Source organism: Elephas maximus, chromosome 11 (genome assembly GCF_024166365.1).
Source record: "Elephas maximus indicus isolate mEleMax1 chromosome 11, mEleMax1 primary haplotype, whole genome shotgun sequence".
Classification (NCBI taxonomy): domain Eukaryota; kingdom Metazoa; phylum Chordata; class Mammalia; order Proboscidea; family Elephantidae; genus Elephas; species Elephas maximus.
Window position 1 is genome coordinate 99,112,148 of NC_064829.1, and position 19,338 is coordinate 99,131,485.

General features: G+C 55.6%; 2 protein-coding genes across 4 annotated transcripts in view; both read right to left on the reverse strand.

The window, feature by feature from the left end:
- Positions 1-5,125, reverse strand: part of MAMSTR (MEF2 activating motif and SAP domain containing transcriptional regulator) — a 53,093-nt gene extending 47,968 nt beyond the window's left edge. Inside the window, exons 1-9 of one of the 3 annotated variants that reach the window (XM_049900721.1) lie at positions 5,088-5,125; positions 4,236-4,319; positions 3,095-3,136; positions 2,330-2,472; positions 1,953-2,137; positions 1,455-1,560; positions 1,059-1,253; positions 575-736; positions 430-484 (exon numbers count right to left, since the gene is read on the reverse strand). In XM_049900721.1, coding sequence (XP_049756678.1) covers positions 430-484; positions 575-736; positions 1,059-1,253; positions 1,455-1,560; positions 1,953-2,137; positions 2,330-2,472; positions 3,095-3,136; positions 4,236-4,293 — 946 coding nt within the window. In that variant the 5' untranslated portion in view covers positions 4,294-4,319; positions 5,088-5,125. Of the gene's footprint in view, positions 1-429; positions 485-574; positions 737-1,058; positions 1,254-1,454; positions 1,561-1,952; positions 2,138-2,329; positions 2,473-3,094; positions 3,137-4,235; positions 4,631-5,087 lie in introns of those variants that run through there. The other 2 variants (XM_049900722.1, XM_049900723.1) reach the window with 2 other exon arrangements.
- A 953-nt stretch (positions 5,126-6,078) lies between these two features.
- RASIP1 (Ras interacting protein 1) lies at positions 6,079-19,284 on the reverse strand. The gene is made up of 12 exons (XM_049901122.1): positions 19,204-19,284; positions 18,826-18,966; positions 17,448-18,130; positions 14,763-15,118; positions 11,424-12,077; positions 10,746-10,783; positions 10,199-10,350; positions 9,977-10,080; positions 8,569-8,812; positions 8,200-8,372; positions 7,029-7,176; positions 6,079-6,484 (listed from the first exon to the last, which is right to left on the reverse strand). The coding sequence occupies exons 2-12, from the start codon at positions 18,960-18,962 to the stop codon at positions 6,285-6,287; spliced, it is 2,889 nt and encodes a 962-aa protein (XP_049757079.1). The 5' UTR covers positions 18,963-18,966; positions 19,204-19,284; the 3' UTR covers positions 6,079-6,284.
- Between the last annotated feature and the right edge of the window lie 54 nt (positions 19,285-19,338).

Sequence of the window (19,338 nt, forward strand, 5' to 3'; positions counted from 1 at the left end):
CAGCCCCCTCCTCCCTCAGACCCTGGAGTCGGGGCCACTCTTCTCTCAGACCCAAGAGTCCAGGTCCCCCCTCCTCTCCTCCCTCGGACCAGGGAGTCCAGCCGTCAGCCCTCTCCTCCCTAAGATCCTGGAGTCCAGGGCCCTCCTCCCTCAGACCCGAGAGTCCGGGGGGGGGGCCGGTCCCCTCCTCCCACGGAGCCGGGAGTCCAGGCCTGGGGCCTCTCCTCCCTCAGACCTCAGACCTGGGAGTCCGGGCCCCCCCTCCCCCGCCCCGTACCCTCCTCCTTCGGAGCTGGGAGTCCAGCCCTCGGTGCCTTCCTCACTCAGCCGGGAGTCCGAGCCCCTGGGCGCCTCCGCCTTCTCCGTGAGGACCCAGTAGCCCGGGCCACGAACCCTCTTCTCCCCCAGATCTAGGAGTCTGGCTCTTACCCTCAGGCTCCACCGGATCCTCCAGGATGTCATCGATGCCCCGGTTCGGAAGCAACTGCGGAAGGGCAGAAGCAGCGTGAAACTGGGACTGCACCCGGAGCCCAACCAGGGACCCCGAGCCCCTCCTCGGCCCACTTCCTCTCACCTGCGCCCTCCGGATCGCTTCCTGCAGCTCCTCCTCTAGAGTCAGGGCCGCAGACGTCGGTGCTGAGGAAGGGGTCAGGGATGGAGCTGGAGCCGGAGCTGCCACGAGGGTGTCAGAGGCTCGCGGAAGAGGCGGCAGATCAGACGCTGGGGCTGGCTTAAGCTAGATCCGAAGAGAGCTGGTTCTTATAAGTCACGCCCACTTTGCACAACCCCACCCACTGCGATCTGTGGCTCCGCCCCACACCCAGTCCTTCCTTCATCGCCCCGCCTTTGGCTGCGCCCCTATTCTTTCATTGGCTTCACTTTCCTTAGTATCCGCCCCCTTGCTCTAAACCACGCCCCAAAGCTTCCACGGCGTCCAACGCTAGGCCTCGCCCCCCACACTTCATTGGTACTTGTTTTCTGACTATCCGCCCCATCCTACTATGTATCCCCTTCATTGGTCCACCCGCCTGTAGCCCCGCCCCAGGTCCCGCCCTCACCGCGCCCTGTCGCCGGGCGGCTCCTAGGGCCTTGGGCCTGAGGCGCGGCCAGGGAGCCCCGGCGGGACAGTCCTCGCGCCGCGGTTTCGGCCGCTCGCGGGGCGGAGCGCCGCCGCGCATGCGCTCCAAGAGCATCGACTTGGTCCCCGACACCGGGAGACCCCGTAGGCGCAGCTGCTGCCGAAGCTCTGAGACCTGGAGTGGGGAGCGGGGAGAGGCTGTGCAGGGCGGGCTCCCGGGCGCAGGCGGGAGCGGGGGCGTGGCATTTGGACACCCACTCCTGAAAAGGATGGAACTGGGGAACCTGGACTTTCCGATGGGGCAGAGGCTGCAGGGCTAGACCTCTGGGCTCTGCCAAGGGAGAGAACCGCCTGGGAGGTTACTCCCCAAACTCACCGTCAGCTCCTCCAGTTTAAGGGTCTGAAGCTCCAGCTTGTGTGGGAGAGGCGATGGGCTGGGGGCTGCAGGTGGGGAGGGAGTGGACTTCATCCTGGCAATAGTCCTGAGGGGGAACAAAGGTTAGAAGGGGAAGAAGGAACGAAGGTGTTCTAGGGTCTTTAAGAACAGAGGTTCAACAAGATTCAGGAAAACAAAGATTTAGGGATCAAACACAGGAGATTTCTGTGCCTGGGAGAGGAGGAACTGGGGGCTCAGACTCTTGAGACCTGGAGATAGAGGCTGGGGGCCTTGACTCCTGGGTTCCTGGGGAGCTGGGGACCTGGACTTTGGGATCCTGGGGAAGGATGAAGCTGGGGTCCCAGACTCTTGAGTCCTGATGAAGAGGGGATAGGGGCCAGGACTCCAGGGCTTGGCCTGGACTCTAGGTTTGTGGGAGGAGGATCACAGGGGCTTGAGTTTCTGGATCCCGGGAGAACAGAAACAGGGGGGCCATACCTAGGATGTGGTTGCTGTGAGTTTGTCCCTTCCCACAGAGGTGGCCCAGGGGGTCCCAGAGCCGTCCCCTCAGCCTGAAGCTCTCCCCTGGACCCTTGTCTTGGTTCTGGGGGCATGTATTGATGGTAGGTCAAGTTCCCCTTGGGCTTGGGGTCCCTCCAACGTTGGGTGATCTTAGAGGACTCCTGTAAAAGCAGGTAGGATTTTGATGTTACATCCTGCAGCTCCACTCCCACCTTCCTGCCCCAGAGCCTCATGCAAAGTATGGGGTCCACTTGGGAAGACCAGAAAGGGGCAAAAAGAGCATCCTTAGCAGCAAAAAAGAGCAAGGCTAGATCCTCAGGACCACTTACCCTCAGTCCAATCTTGAGACTCACCTTCTTCGGAGACTTCCACAAGCAGTATTCTGGCTCAGGGAGCAGGACCCCAGGGCTGAAGAGGAAAGGGGTGGGGCCCGAGGGAGAGACTGGGGCCCCAGCGGCGGGGCCTGAGGCTGAGATCCACGGATCTGAATCCGAGACTGGAGAGAAGGTGAAAGATCCTGAGAGGCCTGCAGGCGGAGAGCCAGGCAGGGAGGAGCAGGGCTCTCCAGAAAGGCCTGCTCTGGAGGCCCCCGGGCCCCCAGTGCAGAAGGGCAGGCTCAGAATGCAAAACCCAGAGTCTCCAACAAGTGGGGAGGAGCTAGGTTCGGGGACTCCTAGATCTGAGGGCAGAGGGACGGGGACCCAGACTTCTACATTCTCAAGAAAGGCCGAAACCATGTCTTAGGTTACCAAGGGGTGTGGGAGCTGAGTATCACAAATTTCTGGGATTTTTGCAGGGCCAGGGTGAGGCCTGGAGTCCCAGTTCTTAGGAGAGGTAGAAACTGAGATTCTTATAAGTGCCAAGTGTGGAGTCCCAAGAAACAGGGTCTGGATTCATGCATCCCATGAAGCTGAAGAGCAGAAGGCAGGGCTTCTATGGGGTCGGGTAGTGGGGACCTGGACTCCTGGGTCCTCAGCAAAGGACAGGATTTGATTTCTGTGCTTCGGGGCTGTGGGGGATGGAGGCACAGGAACCAGCTCAAGGTATCTGGCTGCCGCACTGCAGGGACCTCCAGGGGAGTGGGTCACCATGCCCTCCCTTTGGGGGCCCACACTTACTCGGGTCCTGATAGCAGCGTCTGTGAATCCGCAGCTGGAGGACTGTGGAGGGAGGAGGGAGGTGGGAGAAAGAAGGCGGGAAGGGAGTGTCCAGGAGCCTGGCCTAGCAGGCGGCGCGAGCTGCAGTTGTTGGCGGGCCACGCGTGCCCAGCCCCCTTACACACCCGATGCAAGCGGGTGGGCGGGCAGCCGGCTCCCTTTCCCGGGCCTCCCGCCTTCTCCTGCCAGCGAAGTGCCGAGGGCCAGAGCCCAGAGCCGTTCTGGGGCTAGGAGCCAGCCAGTGTTCCCGCAGGAGTCCGCCCTGCCCCAGCTCCACCTGCCCCCTTCGAAAGCCTGTGCCCACCCCCACCCCACCCCCGCACAATCGCCATCTTGGCAGCCTGGCCCATTTGTACCCTGCCTCCTTTTCTGTGTGCACCCTACTTTGCACATGCCTGCTCCCATCTGCACTACCTCTGGGCCTTGCCATACTCACCCCCTTTGCACATCCATCCTATAAACACATCTCTCTGAGCTCAAGGTTTGCACTTTTGCACAGTCTTCATCCTTGGTTCACTCATCTCAGCACCCATCCTGCCACTTCACTCACTATTTGCATACTCAGGATTCACCCCCATTTTGGAGCAAGGGTTCTCCTTTGCACATTTCTGCTCTTCTCCATACACATGCACCCTGTGGTACACGCCTTGCTGTCTGCTCGCTGGAGTCTTTGCACCCACCCAATCACAGAAGCACACTCCTTTGCACACTCAAGGAACTGGCCCTCTGTGCTACTTCTGAGAACCTACTTGCATGTTTTCTGTCTCTCCTGGCCCAAAAGCTTGGCCTTTGACACTCACAAGTCTTGATAGCTCATTGTCCTTTCAGAAGGGAGTCCTCAATCACTGTGCTCCACTGCTTTGCACACGTCAATGTAAGCCCTTCTGCACGCCCACCCCCAGCAGCCCACTCCCCACTGCTTATATAAGCATTATTCATTCACCCACTCTTTTACCCACCTCAACTCGCCCCCTCCCTCCTTAAGGCACAAGTGACCTTTTGCACAGGAAACACACGGTCTCCCTCATGGCCTACTCTCCCCCTCCCCCTACCGTGCACACTCCCAGAACCCACGCCCCACGCACACAGAGAAGCCTCTCACCAGAACGGAACTTGGAGCGAATGATTTGGGAGCGCTGGGAGGAAGCCGCCAGGGTCATTGCCAAGGCTGGGATGGGGACCTGGACTGGGGGGAGGTCAGGGCCCCCACAGGGTGCAGGGCCAGATTGGAGGTCAGAGGCTGTCCTTGTGTGTGACTTACAGGGAGAGGAACTGAGGGAGTTCAGGATGGAAGAGGCTTCCCTCCAGCCATAACAGCTTGATCCTGGGAGAGGAGGGGCTGACGGACTGGACTGCAGGGTCTGAGGGAGGGTGCTGGGGGATCAGGACTCCTGGGTCTGAGAGAGAAGGAGGCTGGTGGGGGGGTGGTCAGGACTCCTGGGTCTGAGGGAAGAGGAGGCTGGGGTCTGGATTCCTGAGTCTGAGGGAGGAGGGAGCCTGGGGCCAACGACTCTTGGGTCTGAGGGAGGAGGGGGCCAGTGGCCTGGACTTCTGGGTCTGGGGAAAGAGGGGGCTGGGGGCCAAGACTCTTGGGTTTGGAGGAGCAGGAGGGTACTGGGACCTGGACTCCTGGGTGTGAGGGAGGACAGCGCTGGGGGCTGGAACTTCTGGATCTATGAAAGGGGAGGAAGGGGCAGGGGCCTGGACTCCTGAATTGTGAAGGAAAAGGGGTTAAGGCCGAAACTCTTGATTCTCTGAGAGACTAGGATCCAAGATCCTTGGTCTAGAGGGGGAAGGGGGTCCTGGTGGATTCGAGGGTAGTTGAAAGGTCTTTGCCACCTGCATCTCAGAAGGGAGTGGATGGGGTCTCAGGCATCAGGGTCTGTGGAAAAGGGAATGGGACCAGGGAGGTGACAAAAGAGTGTCTCCCCCCTGCACCCCCGGGGCTGCTCACCAGGTAGGTTCGGCGCAGCTGTCCTGTGGGGCGGGTTGGGTCCCTCACTCTGGGGCTAGAGGCCGCAGGCTCCGCCCCCTAGCCCGGGACCCCCCTCCCGCTTTCTGGGGCGGTCCGGGCTTCCTGGAGCCCCGCCTGAGATCCCGAGGAGGGGCGGGGGCGGGGGCAGGGCGGGGCGGCCGCCGGGGTTCCCCGTCTCGCTCCTCCTCTGCGACCCAGGACTGCGGGATTGGGCGGGGCGGCTTGCGGACTGACAGAAGCAGGTGTCTGCAGAGGGGCGCGGGGTGAGCAGCAGCGGCAGGTGGTCGCGTCCCGGCCTGGCGGGCAGGTGCCACCTGTCGCCTGCTTTTTCCCTGACGCAGCAGCCAGAGTCGGGTTCAGGGGAGTGAAAAGTTCAAACTGGAAACCCGGACTCCTGGGTCTGAGGAAGGAGGGGCTGGGGGTCTGAACTCCTAGATCCGAGGGAGGAGGGGCTGGGGGACTGTATTCCTGAGTACGAGGGAGGGGGGAACCGGGGGCCTAGATTCCTGGGTTTGAAAGAAGAGTGGTGCTTGTATAAGAGGGACAAGAGTTGTTGAGATTCGCTTGTGAGCCCGACAGGCAGGAGATGTCATAAAAGATGTCACCAGGGAGAGGGCTGGGTACGGACAGAAAGGTTCAGGAGCGGATTGGGGGCTCTGACTCCTGGATCTGAGGGAGAAGGGAGCTGGAGTTTGGGTTCGGGGGGTTGAAGGGAGGTAGGGGTAGTTCCCAACGGCAGGGCTGAGGGCCTGATATTCGGCAGAGCAAGTTTAGGGCTGTGTTCTGAGGTGTGTGGGAGGTTCCGATGCCCCTGAGTCGGATTACAAACGGGAGGGCAAGCCGAGGCCATGACTATAAATATCTCCTTGTACTCGGCAAGGGTCCAGAGCTCCAGGCAAGGACCCTGATACCCTATTCTGCAGAAAATCATCACCAGCGCCCCCGAGTCTTAACAAGCGAGGCGTTCCCAATGCCACAGATAACTTTATTGCTCCTTGGCACTCAATCCCAAAACCATATTCCCACCGTCCCATCCTCGGCTACCCGAAACTCAAACTCCCAGCATTCCGCGCGGGAGAAAAAACTACAACTCCCAGAAAGCTCTGTGCTCAGAGGGTTCCAGGGGGCAGGAGCCGATGAATTTTCAAGGTTCCCGCGCTTGTTGGCTATTGGTTTTCAAGGAGGCGTGGCTACGGGAGGTCCGTGGCGGTGATTGGCCGGCAGCTCCTGCTGCTCAAGGTCCCAGAGGAGGCGACGGAGCCTGCGCAGTTCACGGTGTAGGGCGTCGTCCATCACCGGGCCTGTGAGACGCAGGCGGGAACTGCCCAGGGGTAGGATGAGGGGAGGGTGGGAGGAAAAGCTTTCAAAGATGTCCCCTGTGAAACCGAAGAGAATGGGGTTAAATTCTGAAAATGGGCGTGAGGCGGCTGTGTCAGGGACAGTCCGGCTGCCTCACGCCCCAAAGAAGAAAAAACAACAACTGGAGCAGACTCTACTCAAACGCAACTCTCAGGGCCCCTGAGCGTGATGGGAGTTGTAGTAGAAACAGTGAGAAGCCACAGTTACCTGGGAAACAAATGGGCATTGTGTTTGGATTCCTAGGTCTCTGAGGAAGGAATGGCTGGGAATATAGTCTTAGGGATTCCTGAGGATGGACGGTCTGGGTCTGGACTCCTACAGGGGGAGGGAGGATGTGCGTGTGGGAGGAAGAGGTTATGGGCCTGAATCTTTAGGACAAAGAGAGGGAGCTGGAGACTGGAACATCTGGATGCTGGGGGAGAAGGGAGTTAGGTCCTGAGGGAGGAAGACACTAGAAGTCCAGAATCCTGCATTAGGAGTAGGAGACTGGGGATATGGACTCCTGGGGCTTCAGGAAAGAAGCTGCAAGCCCTCAATGCTTGTATCCCAATTTCTCCTTACCTGTGTCCACAGCGTCTCGCTCTGCAGTGGGAGGGTCCCAGGCAGGTGGTGGCCCACGACCAGGACCCAGCTGGTAGTGGCTTAGTAGGTGATGGAGCTGAGCTGGGGTCAGGGTGGGATGGTCGGTTCGTAGGCTGCTCCATGAAGCCTGGTGGGAAGACCAGGTGAGAAGTCTAAAGTCATTATGGGATGGCTGAGAAATCCTAAATGTAAGGTCCTCCATAAAGGGGGTGGGTGTGGGGGTAGATAGTACACTCTGTGCAGTGTTTTCTGGGTCTGTGAGGTCTGGTTGTCACTGAAATGATGGTGGAGAAGTACTCTCAGCAATTAAAAAGGAAAAAAAAAGTGATATATTTTAGAATGGGATGTGGATGGGGCATAGAAGAAACAAGACTGGCTGTTGGTTTATATTACTGAATGATATGTACATGGAGATTCATTATTCTATGTAGTTGCTTCTTGAATCTGTTTGAAAATTTCCATATTAAACCTAGCTGGCATCAGAATGATCAGTATAGTTCAAAGGAGAGAGTCTGGACTCAGACTGCCTAGGTTCAAAAATCCCAGCTTGGCTACTTTCTATCTTCTGGCAAGTCACTTTCTTCAGTTTCCTCATCTGTAAATTGGGGGAGAATAAGAGGAACTACCTAATAGAGTTGTTATGAAGATTCAGTATGGCAACATTATAAAGGATTTACAACACTGCCTGCAGCTTATTCAATACTCTGTACAAGTTGGATAAATAAGTAAATGAAATCAAGTGACCTAGTTGATTTTTTTTTCTTCATCTGAAAAATTGTCTATCAACAACATATGTCACAAGACTTCATTAGCATTTAACAAAAAGTGCTAAGCACAGTGCCTGACATGTAGTTTATGTTTAATGAATGCTTAAACATTTCTTGGTCTCATACCAGACTTCTTGAATCAGTATGTGTGAGGGAGGGGCTCTGGACACTATGTTTAGTAAGTCCCCCTGGGATTCAGATGCAGCCAAGTTTGGACATTGTCAGTGCTGGCCTCTTTCTAGCTCTCAAGTCTAGTGTCTTAGCTGCAGTCAGGGATGATGTGGGATCCAAGGGGAGGTCCAATGGTGAACTGAATACAGAGGGTGTTTGGGTGGGGTTGGGAATCAGAAGTCAGAGGTCAGGTAGAGTTGACTGGGAGTCACCTTGAGCAGGGAGGTGCGGGGCACACAGAGCAAGTTCACAGCCATGGAGAGTTTCCGGAAGAACTCAGTGGCGATGTCACCCAGCCCGGCCCCCTGTAGCCAGTCCAGGACAAGGTCCAGGTTGGTTCGGATCTGGACAGCTCGGGACCACTGATAAAAAGGCCGGCCTTGACCTGTGGAGGGAAGGGTATGAGGGGGCAATGGGTGCCCTCCCGCCATCCAGTCCTTTTTTGTCCATTGGTTTGGGAACCCGAGTCTGCTCTCCTGAGTCCCTGAAGGTAAGACTTGAGCCTGTAGTGTGTCTGAGTTGACATGGGTCTTGGTAGCTCCTGTCTCTGCCTTCCTACCGTCTCTCACCCCAGCCCTCACCTCGTTCCATCAGTGAGTTGAGAAGGGATGCATTGGAGAAGAAGAACAAGTAGCCAAAAGTCTGAGACACAAGGTCCGGGTGTAGCTCGCACTGGCTGGTCAGTTCTAGGGCTGCCTGGAACACACCCAGGGTAGGTCTCAGCCCTGGAGGCATGGCCCCCAATTCGGCACCAGGCCCTGGCAGCTCTGCTCCAGCAGTGAAGGGGTTACTGTCCAGGAGAGCAGGTAACGTTGAATACAGAGTCTGAGGAGAGACAGAGGTGAGAACAAATGATTGGACTACAACTCCCAGGAAGCTTCAGGGCAAGAGGGCATAATAGGCTTCTGGGAGTTGTAGTTCATTCTACCTCCAATGCCCTAAGGTTCACTATGAGCAAATCTCTACTTTCTAGATGGGTTTGTAACATTTATCAGGTCTGAGATGCCTAAAGTCTTGAGGAAGGCTTTCCAGAAGTTTCTTCGGTATTTTAAAACCACTTCTGGTACATTATGGAACTTGTAGTTTTCTGCAGAGGCAACTGAAGGAGGACAAAGGATACTTGACAAAGAGGCTGTCTTCAAATTATTTATCCAGAGTTCCCAAAGGAAAGAAGAAGAATGGTGATCAGGAAGTGGGAGTGGGGTGGCAGTCAGCCAGTGGAAAGTGAGATCAGGCCAAGGACAGGAAATGAGGCCAGAGCTAGAGAAGAAATAAAACCTCACTTGGCAAGAATGCACAGGAAGTGAAGCCTTGGAGGAGATAGCTTCACAAATCAGGGCTGCTAAAGGTACTTAGAGACTGTCTGTTTCAAAAGATCTTTAATTTCACAGATAGGGAATCAGGCCCATCATAAGCCAGAAATCCTGAAAATTCCAAGAAGCAATATTATGGTCAAGGCTGATGGTCAAGGATGGTGGTGGGAAGCTGGGGCAAAAAGCAGGTCTCGCAGAAGGGTGCTCCAGAAAGAAAAAGGTCTATGGCTCAGACAAGAAAGTGAAGTCAGAGCTATCTGAAGTGAGGTCAGCAAACACAGGAAGTGAGGACTGATCGAAGAGTACCTTTGGTTGAAATGACAGCACTTGGCACACCATAGGCATTTGATCAATATTTATAACTTATCAGTGACTGAAAAGTTGACTGAGAAAATAGGAGCTTAAGAAAGTGGTAATGGTGGTACAACCATGTAGTGAGGTCAGCCCGGCAAGAGGTAATGGTTGCAGAGACAGGAAGAGAAATCAGAAAGGAGGAAGTGATGTAAGCTCCAACAGGACGTGATGTCAGAATAGCAAAATGCTAGGGGGGAATAGAAATGATGTCGTAGAAGCAGGAAGTGTTGCAAATCAAATAGGAAGTGACATCAAAGCAACATGATATAGTTCAAAGAGAAAGTGGTGTTATGTCAAACAGGAAGCAAGGGGCAAGGCTAACCTTGGTGAGGTAGTAGACAGACTGCTGGAAGGTACACATGATGACCTCATCCAGGAGGGCCATGGCCTCGTCACATAATTCCAAGTCATTGCAGAGCTGTGGGTCTGAGGACAGGGCCTGGAGTGAGAGTCAGAACCAGGCACTGGCAAGCAGGAGCCCAGGTCTCCTGGTAAGGGGTGTGACAGGGGCCCTGGAAGGGCCTGGGCCTGGGTTAGGGCTCACCCTCCTGGTCAGCCTCCTTCTCCATCTCCAGCACCTTCTCCTGAACAAAGCTCAGCAGCTCCGTGGTGTTGGCCATCCACAACATGAGTGGCCGCAGCTCCACAGACACAGCCTCGGGGGTCAGAGGCACCTCAGGGACCCCCTCAGGGTGACTGGGGAAGGAGAAAGGTAACTGTGATCGCTGACCAACCCCCACTGCAGTGTCCAAACCCCAAGACCTGGGTTTAAGTTGGTGACTAAGACCAAAAAAACCAAGCCAAACCCATGGCCATTGAGTCGATTGCGACTCATAGCAACCCTATAGGACAGAGTAGAACTGCCTCATAAGGTTTCCATGGAGTGGCTGGTGGACTCGAACTGCCAACCTTTTGGTTAGCGGCAGAAGGTCTTAACCACTGTAAGACCAACCCCTATTTTACAGCTTGAAACTGAGTCTCAATGGAGAACGAAGACTTACACTATTACATGCATGAAGTAAACCCAGAATTGAATGCAAATCCAGAACCCCTATCTCCCTCCCCACCTTTCTCCGTAGAATTTCTCTTACTTCTCTGGTTGTCGGTCTCCAATTTCCTTAATTTTTTCCTGTGGGACAGAAAGATCAGAATCAAGGCAAAGTGGGAATCAGAGGAGGGGAAAGGGGTTTATGGGTTTTTCCGGAAGCACCTTTTTCACTCTCCCCACAAAACAGACTCTAACCCCCAAACTTGAGAATGGTCTCTCTGCCTCTTCTTACCTTTTAACGAGGATTTTACACACACCCCTTTGATTACGAGTGGTCTGTCTTCTCAAGCCTTGTGCTCAAGGAGTTTCTTCTTACCCCCAAGAAACTCTCTAAACCTTCTACCTAAGCCCTGGCTCAATAACATGGAACTGTTACCCACACGAAAGGGTTTCTCCTTCTCACTTCCAACAGTAGGTCCAATGAGTGTTCTCCCTTCCTCCTAAAACGGTCTCGCCCACTATTGCTTCAAACTTATGAGCCAATGGGCTGCCTGCCTCACCTCTCACAATGGTCCCTTCCAATCTCAACGTAGGTCTTCCCCTATCTTTGAACACAGTGGGTGAATCCTCAACTCCTAGGATCCCATGGGCCCTCCCAAGTCATCTTGGGAGAGGTAGTTTCCTCCTGCCCAGCTAAGAAATCCGGGCTGAAGGTGGGAAAAGGAAGCCAGGAAAGGACTTGGGGAGCAGGTGGGGCTGGGCGGCGATTGGAAGCGCTCACCCAGACGGCCTCCTTGATGAGACGGGCCAGACGGCCCAGCAGGCGCGGCAGGTGGCCCAGCTCCAGCTCACGGGCCGAATGCTGCACGCACAGCGCCAGCAGCGTGGCGGGCCCTAGAGGTGGCAGGTCCCCGGCGCCGGCGGCTGCGGCGCGCACGATCTCGCCCAGCAGCGCCTCCTCCTCGCGCGGCCGGAAGCGCAGCACCGGTTCGCGGCCGTCCAGGTAGGCGGCCAGCGCCTCTCCGCGCTCCTGCAGGCCGCGACCACACAGGCGGCACGAGAAGGCCCAGCCTGGGCCCGGCGGCGCAGCCCCGGGGCGTGCGGGCAGCCAGGACGGCCGCGCGGGCCCCGAGCCTCCAGCGCGGGGATCCTTGTACATGAACAGGAAGTGCTCGCCCAGCCCTAGCAGGTCCCCCGGGTGCAGCTCGGCCTCCCGCAGGAGGAGGCATCCGTTGTGCGTGACTGGGGCGCCCCGGGATGGGCGCACCATGGCTGGTGGTTCGGGGCCCGCGCGCACCGTGCAGTGACGAGGCAGGATGTCCGGGGCGGTGAGGAAGGTGTCCACATACGGCGCCGGGGACCCGCCGCGGACCGATGAGTTACCACCCCGGCCAAACACGTGCTGCTCCCGTGTCATCACGTACACCACAAAGTCCTGGAAGGAAAGTGAAGATGCAATTAGGACAGTCCTCTGCGAAGAATGGACTCTCCCAGCCCCCATCTCCTATGAATGAACACTTCCAGGGAGATCTTGGACCTTAATGGACTCTCCAGTTACCCCCACCTCCTGCGAGAGGACTCTTTGAAGGCACTCACTTTCTATGGCGAACTGTCCCATAACACCCATCCCAAAGACTGGATACTTACATGGAGACCTCTCTTCTGACTTGGATTCGATCATTTCCCCCCTCAAAAAATGGGTGCTTCCAAAGAGAGCTCCTTCCTAAAATGGACTCTCCGATTCTCACCACCTGAATCAACTCTTCAAAGGCAATCCCTTTCTACTGTGGACGCTCTATTAGGTCAAGAAACGGATGCTTTCAATGACACTCCTAAAATGGATTCTCTCATCACCCCCCTCAAAGAACAGACCTTTCCAAGGAGACCTTCTTTCTCCAATGAAGTTCCACATTACTCTACTCCATGATGGGTTTTCTTCTAAGAAGATGCTTTTCCTACAATGGACTTACCCTGTATCCAACCCCCATGATACAGTCTTCCAAAGTAATTTCCCTTTCCAATAATAGTCTCTGTCAATATTCCCAATGCAAGGAATGGATACCTTTAAGGAGATAACCCTGCCTTGAACAAAGGCTTCTTCCATTATCTCCACTCCAATTCATGAAGCTCCCCTTTCTACAATGGACTCTCATTTTTTACCACCACATGATGAACTCACATCCAAAGACACATATTACCCCCAACTATTACCCCCCACTCTCAATTTAGAGGCTTCCAAAGATACTCCCCCCTTCCATCAATGGAGGCTGTCAATAATTCCGTCCTGAGAAAAGACATCTCCAAGGAGATTGCATTCATATAGTGGGCTCTCCCAGTAGCCCCACCTCATAGATGTTTTAAAGGAGGCCTTCTTATAGTGGAGTGTCCCATTTAACCCATCAAATGAAGAGCTGCATTCCAGAAGACCCTTCTTAAACATGGACTCACCTATCGCCATTATACCTACTCCTCACTTATTGACTATCTCATTATCTGACATTTTGCATTTACAATAGTAAAAAATTTATCTATTTTGCAAATTAATGACGTATGTCTGACAGCAATCCTTTCATGATCAGTGGGACATACCGTGCCCACCTACATTTTACATGTCTTGGGTCCAGAGGGACATATGTGTCCCACATAATATTTTGTGATCTACTGTGGTCATCCTCCATTTTCTCATAACACCAATTTTTGCATAATGACCTGGTTTTTGGAACCTAACCATTGATAAGTGAGGAGTGGGTGTATATAAAAAAGGAAGTCTGACACCCTCGCAAAAATGGACCCTTCTGTTCTCCATCCATGTCTGAGAGAATATGCATCCTGATAAACATGAATCTCCTTCCTTACATGGAATTGTCCCATTACACCCACTCCATGAATAGACATTTCCAAAGAGACCCCTTCTACAATGGATTCACTCATCTGCTCCTCTAGAAAAATGGATGCTTCCAATCTGACCACCTTCTTAAAGTAGAATCTCCTGTTCTTCATCTCTGTTGGAAGGAATGGAGTTATCCAAAGTACATAAGCCCCCTTTCTACAATGGGCTTGCCTGTTTCTTAGCCCAGGAAGGGATGCTTCCACAGCACCTACAGTGAACTCTCACTATGGATAGGCAGGTCCAAAGAAATTCTTTCTATGATAGATTCATCTATTACTCCTACCCCCAAAGAACAGACACTTCCAATGAAGTCTCCTTAGAAAGGAATTTCTCATGAACCCCACCCCAAGGAATGCATGTTTCCGAGGTTTCTCTCTTTCCACAATAGGTCTCCTATACTTCCACCCGGTAGAATGGATCCTTCCAATTTGATCACCTTCCCTAAACAGACCCTCCTGTTCTTCAACCTTGTATGGAGGGATGGGCTGTTACAATATATGCAAACCCTTTTCTACAATGAGATCTCCCTATTCCCTTGCCCCAAAGAGGAATGAATTCTTTCAAGCAAGCTCTTCTCTGAGTAGAGCCGTATCCTCTGACTCATCTACAGAACCAAGCTGCCTAACCTAATTGGATCCTTCTCTGAGAGTAAAAACTAAACTGTCCAACAAGCTCCACCACCTTCTAGAATGGACATTCCCATTGATTTCAGCTGTATCTGTTGAGATTGACTGTACCGTTGTTACCCAAAGGTGGATAACACCATCGAATGATTCCTCCATTCTTCAAAAATAAATGAATAGTTCCAATAATACATTATTTTCTATTAATAAAATAATTTCCCATTGGCCTCCCTAACCTCTAATCCCTAGAAGATGTACTCTTCCATTATTCTCTCTTAAGAAATGGATGTTTCCAAGGAGCTCTCCTTTGTACGATGGACTTTCTAATCTCCCTTGACGAAGATAATGCTTTCCCTCAACTTTGAATGATATGAACCATTATCTATTTGTCCCTCCAGTGGAATTTCTCATCCATCTACCCTCCAACTCTTCTCGTCTCACAATGGTATCACTCACTCCGGAGCCTTGCTGGGACTGTGCCTCCAAACTTACCCAAGGCTACCACGACCTAGGGAATTCTGGGAGTTGTAGTTTCGTTCCCCTTCAATGGACATGAGGGGCATTGGGATCTCGGGTAGGGAAGACAGGTAGGGGAGGCAGCCCTTGCCTGGGCGTCCTGGTAGCCCTGGAGCAGCAGGAAGTAGGGGTGGTTGCTGGGGGCCTGAATGAGGCATTGGGCCAGCTGGTCGAAGTCGCCGGGGTCCACAGGTCCGATTTGGGCATCGGCTGCCCCTGGGGCCATGCTAAGTGCCTGCTGCCTGCGCTCCTGCTGCCGTCGCCGGCGACCTTGCAAACTGAGCTCCGACACGCTGCGCCGCAGAGACAGGTTTTCCGAACGCTCCTTGCCCCCGGGCCCAGCCGGGGGACCTGATCCTGAACCCGGGCCTGGACTGGCCAGCGCCGCCCCGCCTGACGCCGCCCGCGAACGGTTCTTCTGTGGCCGCCACGAGGGGGCGCCCGTGCCTGTGGCGAGAGATGGAGAGCAGTGAGGCTGAGACTGGAAACAGAAGGAAAGACAAACGAGAGACGGAGATCATCAAGAGACATAGAACTGGCTACACAGAGGTGAGACGGTTTCCCACATTTAGGCTTTAGCATATGCTGTTCCTTGTACCTGGAACACGCCTCCTATCTGACACCTACCCATCTAACAGTTTTCAGCTCAGAAATTCATTTATTCCTTCAACAAATATTTATTGAGCACCTACCATGTGCCAGGCACTGTTCTAGGCACTTGATATTCCACAATGAACAGAGGAGGCCCTGTCCTCAGAGAAACCAGCTCCTCCTGAACACCTTCTCTGACATTCCAAGTTGAGCCAGGTGACTGCATCACTGAGCATTCTGGGCTATGATTGTCTGGAACCACCACCCAGCACAGGGCCTGGCACGTAGTAGGTGCCTAGTGGAATTTAGATGAACGAATGAACTGATGTAGCTCCCATTAGGCTGTATGATCTGGGAGGCCAGGGACCTTACTTCTCAGTGTTCTACTGTCTTTCAGGGCCCTAAATAATGTGTAAAGAGTCCTGGTGGTGCAATGGTTAAGCACTCCACTGGTGACCAAAAGGTTGGTGTTTTGAACCTATCACAGCAACCCTATAGGACAGGAGAACTGCCCCATAGGGTTTCCAAGGAGTAGCTGGTGAATTCGAACTGCTGACCTTTTGGTTAGCAGCTGAGCTGTTTAACCACTATGCCACCAGGGCTCGGCAGTGGGTTTGGTGGTGTTTTATGCACCAAGCCCTGTGCCAAGCCCTTTAGACACGTTATCTCTTTGACTCTTCACCTAGGATTTTGGTGCAATTAACCGGCAAAGGGAGGATTAGAATTCAAGCCTGAGTTCAAAGCCCATGAGTTTAACCACTGTACCATTCTAGCTCCCAAAGAGAGACTCGGAAACAAAAAAGATGTGAGCAGACTCCTTGAATAGCCCCTGGCTAAAAGTGCTCCATGTCTCACCCCTGCCGGGCTCCAAACAACCTGTTGCTATCGAGTCGATTTTGACTCATGGTGACCCCACGTGTTACAAAGGAGAACTATTCCACTGGATTTATGAAACAGATCACCAGATCTTTCTTCCGTGGCACTGCTGGTTGGGTTCGAACCATCGACCTTTTGTAGCGGAGTGCAAACCATTTGTGCCACCCAGGACCTAGGTTCCATTCAGTCCTTGCCGTTTCCCCACTGGCATCTTCTATTCCAGGCCCCGCCTTCTCAGAGTCCAGGCCCCCACGCGGCATAACCTTTCTGGACCTCTATAAATACCTCTGGTCCGTTTCTTTCCTATGGGCTTCTTTCCAGCCCCTCCCCCCTCACACACACACACACACACACACACACACACACACACACACACACACACACTTTGCCGCCAACCCAGTTTTAGGCACCAGCTGCAAGGCTGCCACTGTTGAGGCCCCGCCCACTCATAGGCCCTTCAGGCCACAACCCAGCAGCCCCATTTCTCCTTCTCTAAGTGCTCCCCTTTCTAGGTGCCACCCCCATGGGCCCTTCCCCTCGTGAATTACCTCCACTTGCTTCAGGGACCCACACCCTGAGTTGCCACACCTCTGGCTCCATGCTACTCCCGTTCTGCAGGCCCTGCCCCAGCACGACAGGCCCTGCACAGAGGCTCGGAATACATCCCAAAGGACATCTCCACACCGGTTCCTCCAGCTTCTAGTTCCCACCAACACACAGGAAGAACCCCACCATATCCTATAGACTTCTCCCATCCCACAGGCTCCACCCCACTCCTAGGCCCCACGAAAACACTTCTCAGAATCTATTTCCACTCTGCCTGAAATACCTACTGAGTCCCTGCCCTGTTCTCTGGGACTTCCTCACCCATCAACAGCCAGGCTATGCCCTACCAGATATCCAAGCCCTCCCGAGTCCTGTAAATCCCTCTCAACCAACAGGCTCCACTCAGTTAACGAGCCTGCTCCTCCGGCCTTGCTCATCTTGCAGACCCCCCAAACCCTGCCCCAATCCACGCCCACATGGTCAGGTGAGACAGGTTCCTCCAGGTTCCTCCAGCAGACCCAGTCTCCAGACTGTGGTCTAGTCCCACAGGCCACTGGCACCACCCTTCTCACCCTGCCCCCAAAGCACACCCTGCCTTGTCCCGTAGGCCTCGCCCCAGCCCTGCCTCCTTTGCCACGAGTTCACTCCCAAGTCCCAGCCCGTCCCCTCCCATTGGCCCCACCCCTCTCGCCTCGAGGACCACGCCCCCACACCCGCCCCGCCTCGCCAGCAGTCCCGCCCTCCGGGCTGCCAGCTCGCTCACCGTCGCTGTCAGTGGTCCCAAAGGCCTCCTGTTCCAGGCGGCGCGCCTCCTCGCGGCCACGCAGCTCGAAGCGCCGCGCCCAGCCGGGCCGCGCCCGCCACAGCTCCTGCACCAGCAGCGGGCGCTCCGCGTCGCCCAGCACGCGCAGGTGCTCCGCCCTCCACTCGCCTCCGCCGCCGCCCGCCGCCGGCCGGCCGAGCGCGTCGCAGAGCGCGAAGGAGTCCACGCAGCTGCTCTCGCCGGGCCCACCGCTGGGGCTGCCGGCCAGCCCGTAGCGCTCCAGCGCCTCGGCCACCAGCTCGCGCGCCGTGGAGCGCGCAGTGGCCAGCACGCTCTTGTAGTTGGCGCCCGACGCCAGCCCGGCGCCGAAGATCTTGAGGACCCCCGGGGGCGCCGTGGCGCGGGCAGCCAACGCAGGCTCGGGGGCCACACCCGCTGACAGCTCGGGCAGCTTCTTCTCGCTGGCCCAGCGCTGCGCACCCCCCGGAGTCCCCGGGCCGCCCGTGCCGCCGGACCCCGTGGTCCCGGTCGCCGAGCCCCGGAAGAGTTGGGAGATACGCTTGGCGCGGCTACCAGAGGCTCCCCCGGCCGCCTTGACCGCGCCCACTCGCCGCAGCTCCACGTGCGGCGGCGGCGGGGGCAACGGCTCGCTGCTGCGGCTCCCCGTGTCCGAAGATGAAGACCTGGGAGCCCGCCGGGGAACAGAGATATGGGAGAGAGACCCCAGAAAGACGGACAGAGATGGGGGTGGTGGGCAGGGATGGAGGGAGGTGTGTAAAGACCCAGAGACAGGGAGGCCAGAGGCCCAGAGGAAGGCAACAGAGACCCAGAGAGAGGGGAGTCAGAGACTCAGGGAGGGAAGGACAGAGAACCAGAGAGAGGGGAGGACAGAGAACCAGAGAGAGAGGGACAGAGGGGCGGGGGAGGGCAGGGAACCAGGAGAGAGGGGAACAGAGACAGGGCAGAGGGGAGGCAAGGCCCAGAGGGAGACAGAGGCCCAGGGAGAGAACAGAAACCCACAGAAGATGCAGAGACCAGGTTGTACGGAGATGGAGAGTGGACAGAAATGGTAGGCAAAGAGGGAAAGAAAGATAAAATAAATAAAGGCAAGCCTCATAAGAGGTGGGCACGGAGGGGAGGAAGGAGGGTGAATCAAGTCCCTGGTCCCTGTGTCCCCACCCTGAGTCCATCAGGCCTACCCCCATCTCTAGGCCCAGCACTTCCCCACACGGCCTATGATGGCTGTATCCAGCTTTGTCTCCTCCCTGCCCGTCTGTTTGCTTGCCCATTTAGGCCTGGAACCAGAGCTAGCCTTTCAGGGGTCTCTGACATTACCCGAGGCGGCAGGGGCAGGAGTCCCGAGACAGTGGGCACTCACTTGACAGAGGCAGCGCTGGGCCAGCGCCGCCCCAGCTTGGCCAGCTGCTTCCTGGGGGAATTGATCCAGAGGCCCACTGGAAGATGAAGTTTCCCAAAGCGAGGGCTTCCGCCCTCCTTCCGCTCACCAGATAGCATGGCCCTAGCAAAGGGTTTAGGGAAGGTAGGTAAGACCCCATTTCCTGAGGCCCTGAGTGGTGAGGATGGGATAGAAGGGGGTCTGAACTGAGTCAGAGGGAGGAGGAGGCTGGGGGCTCAGAGTCCTGGTGGAAAAGGAGCTGGGGGACCAGACTCCTGGGTTCTGGGAGGGGAGGAGCCAGGAGACCAACTCCTGGGTTTCAAGGAGGAGACCCAGGACTCCTGGGTCCCTGGCTCTTACCCTGCTTCGGGTCCGGCAGCACCCGGGGGCCCTGGCTCCGTTGGCCTGCGTGGTTCCTGATCCCACTGCTCTGGTTCAGCCTTTGCCTATGCCCCAGCTCCCAGCACTGGGTGGGGGACAGGAAAAGGCAAGAGG

Bases quoted from the DNA above. Each gene is read 5' to 3' on its own strand.
- RASIP1 (XM_049901122.1), bottom strand. From the start codon at position 18,962: ATGCTATCTGGTGAGCGGAAGGAGGGCGGAAGCCCTCGCTTTGGGAAA. The intron at 18,131-18,825 runs GTGAGTGCCCAC...GCGGGCTCCCAG, and splicing joins CCCAGCGCTGCCTCTGTCAA to GTCTTCATCTTCGGACACGG. The intron at 6,485-7,028 runs GTAAGGAGAAAT...TCGGTTTCACAG, and splicing joins GCGAGACGCTGTGGACACAG to GGGACATCTTTGAAAGCTTT.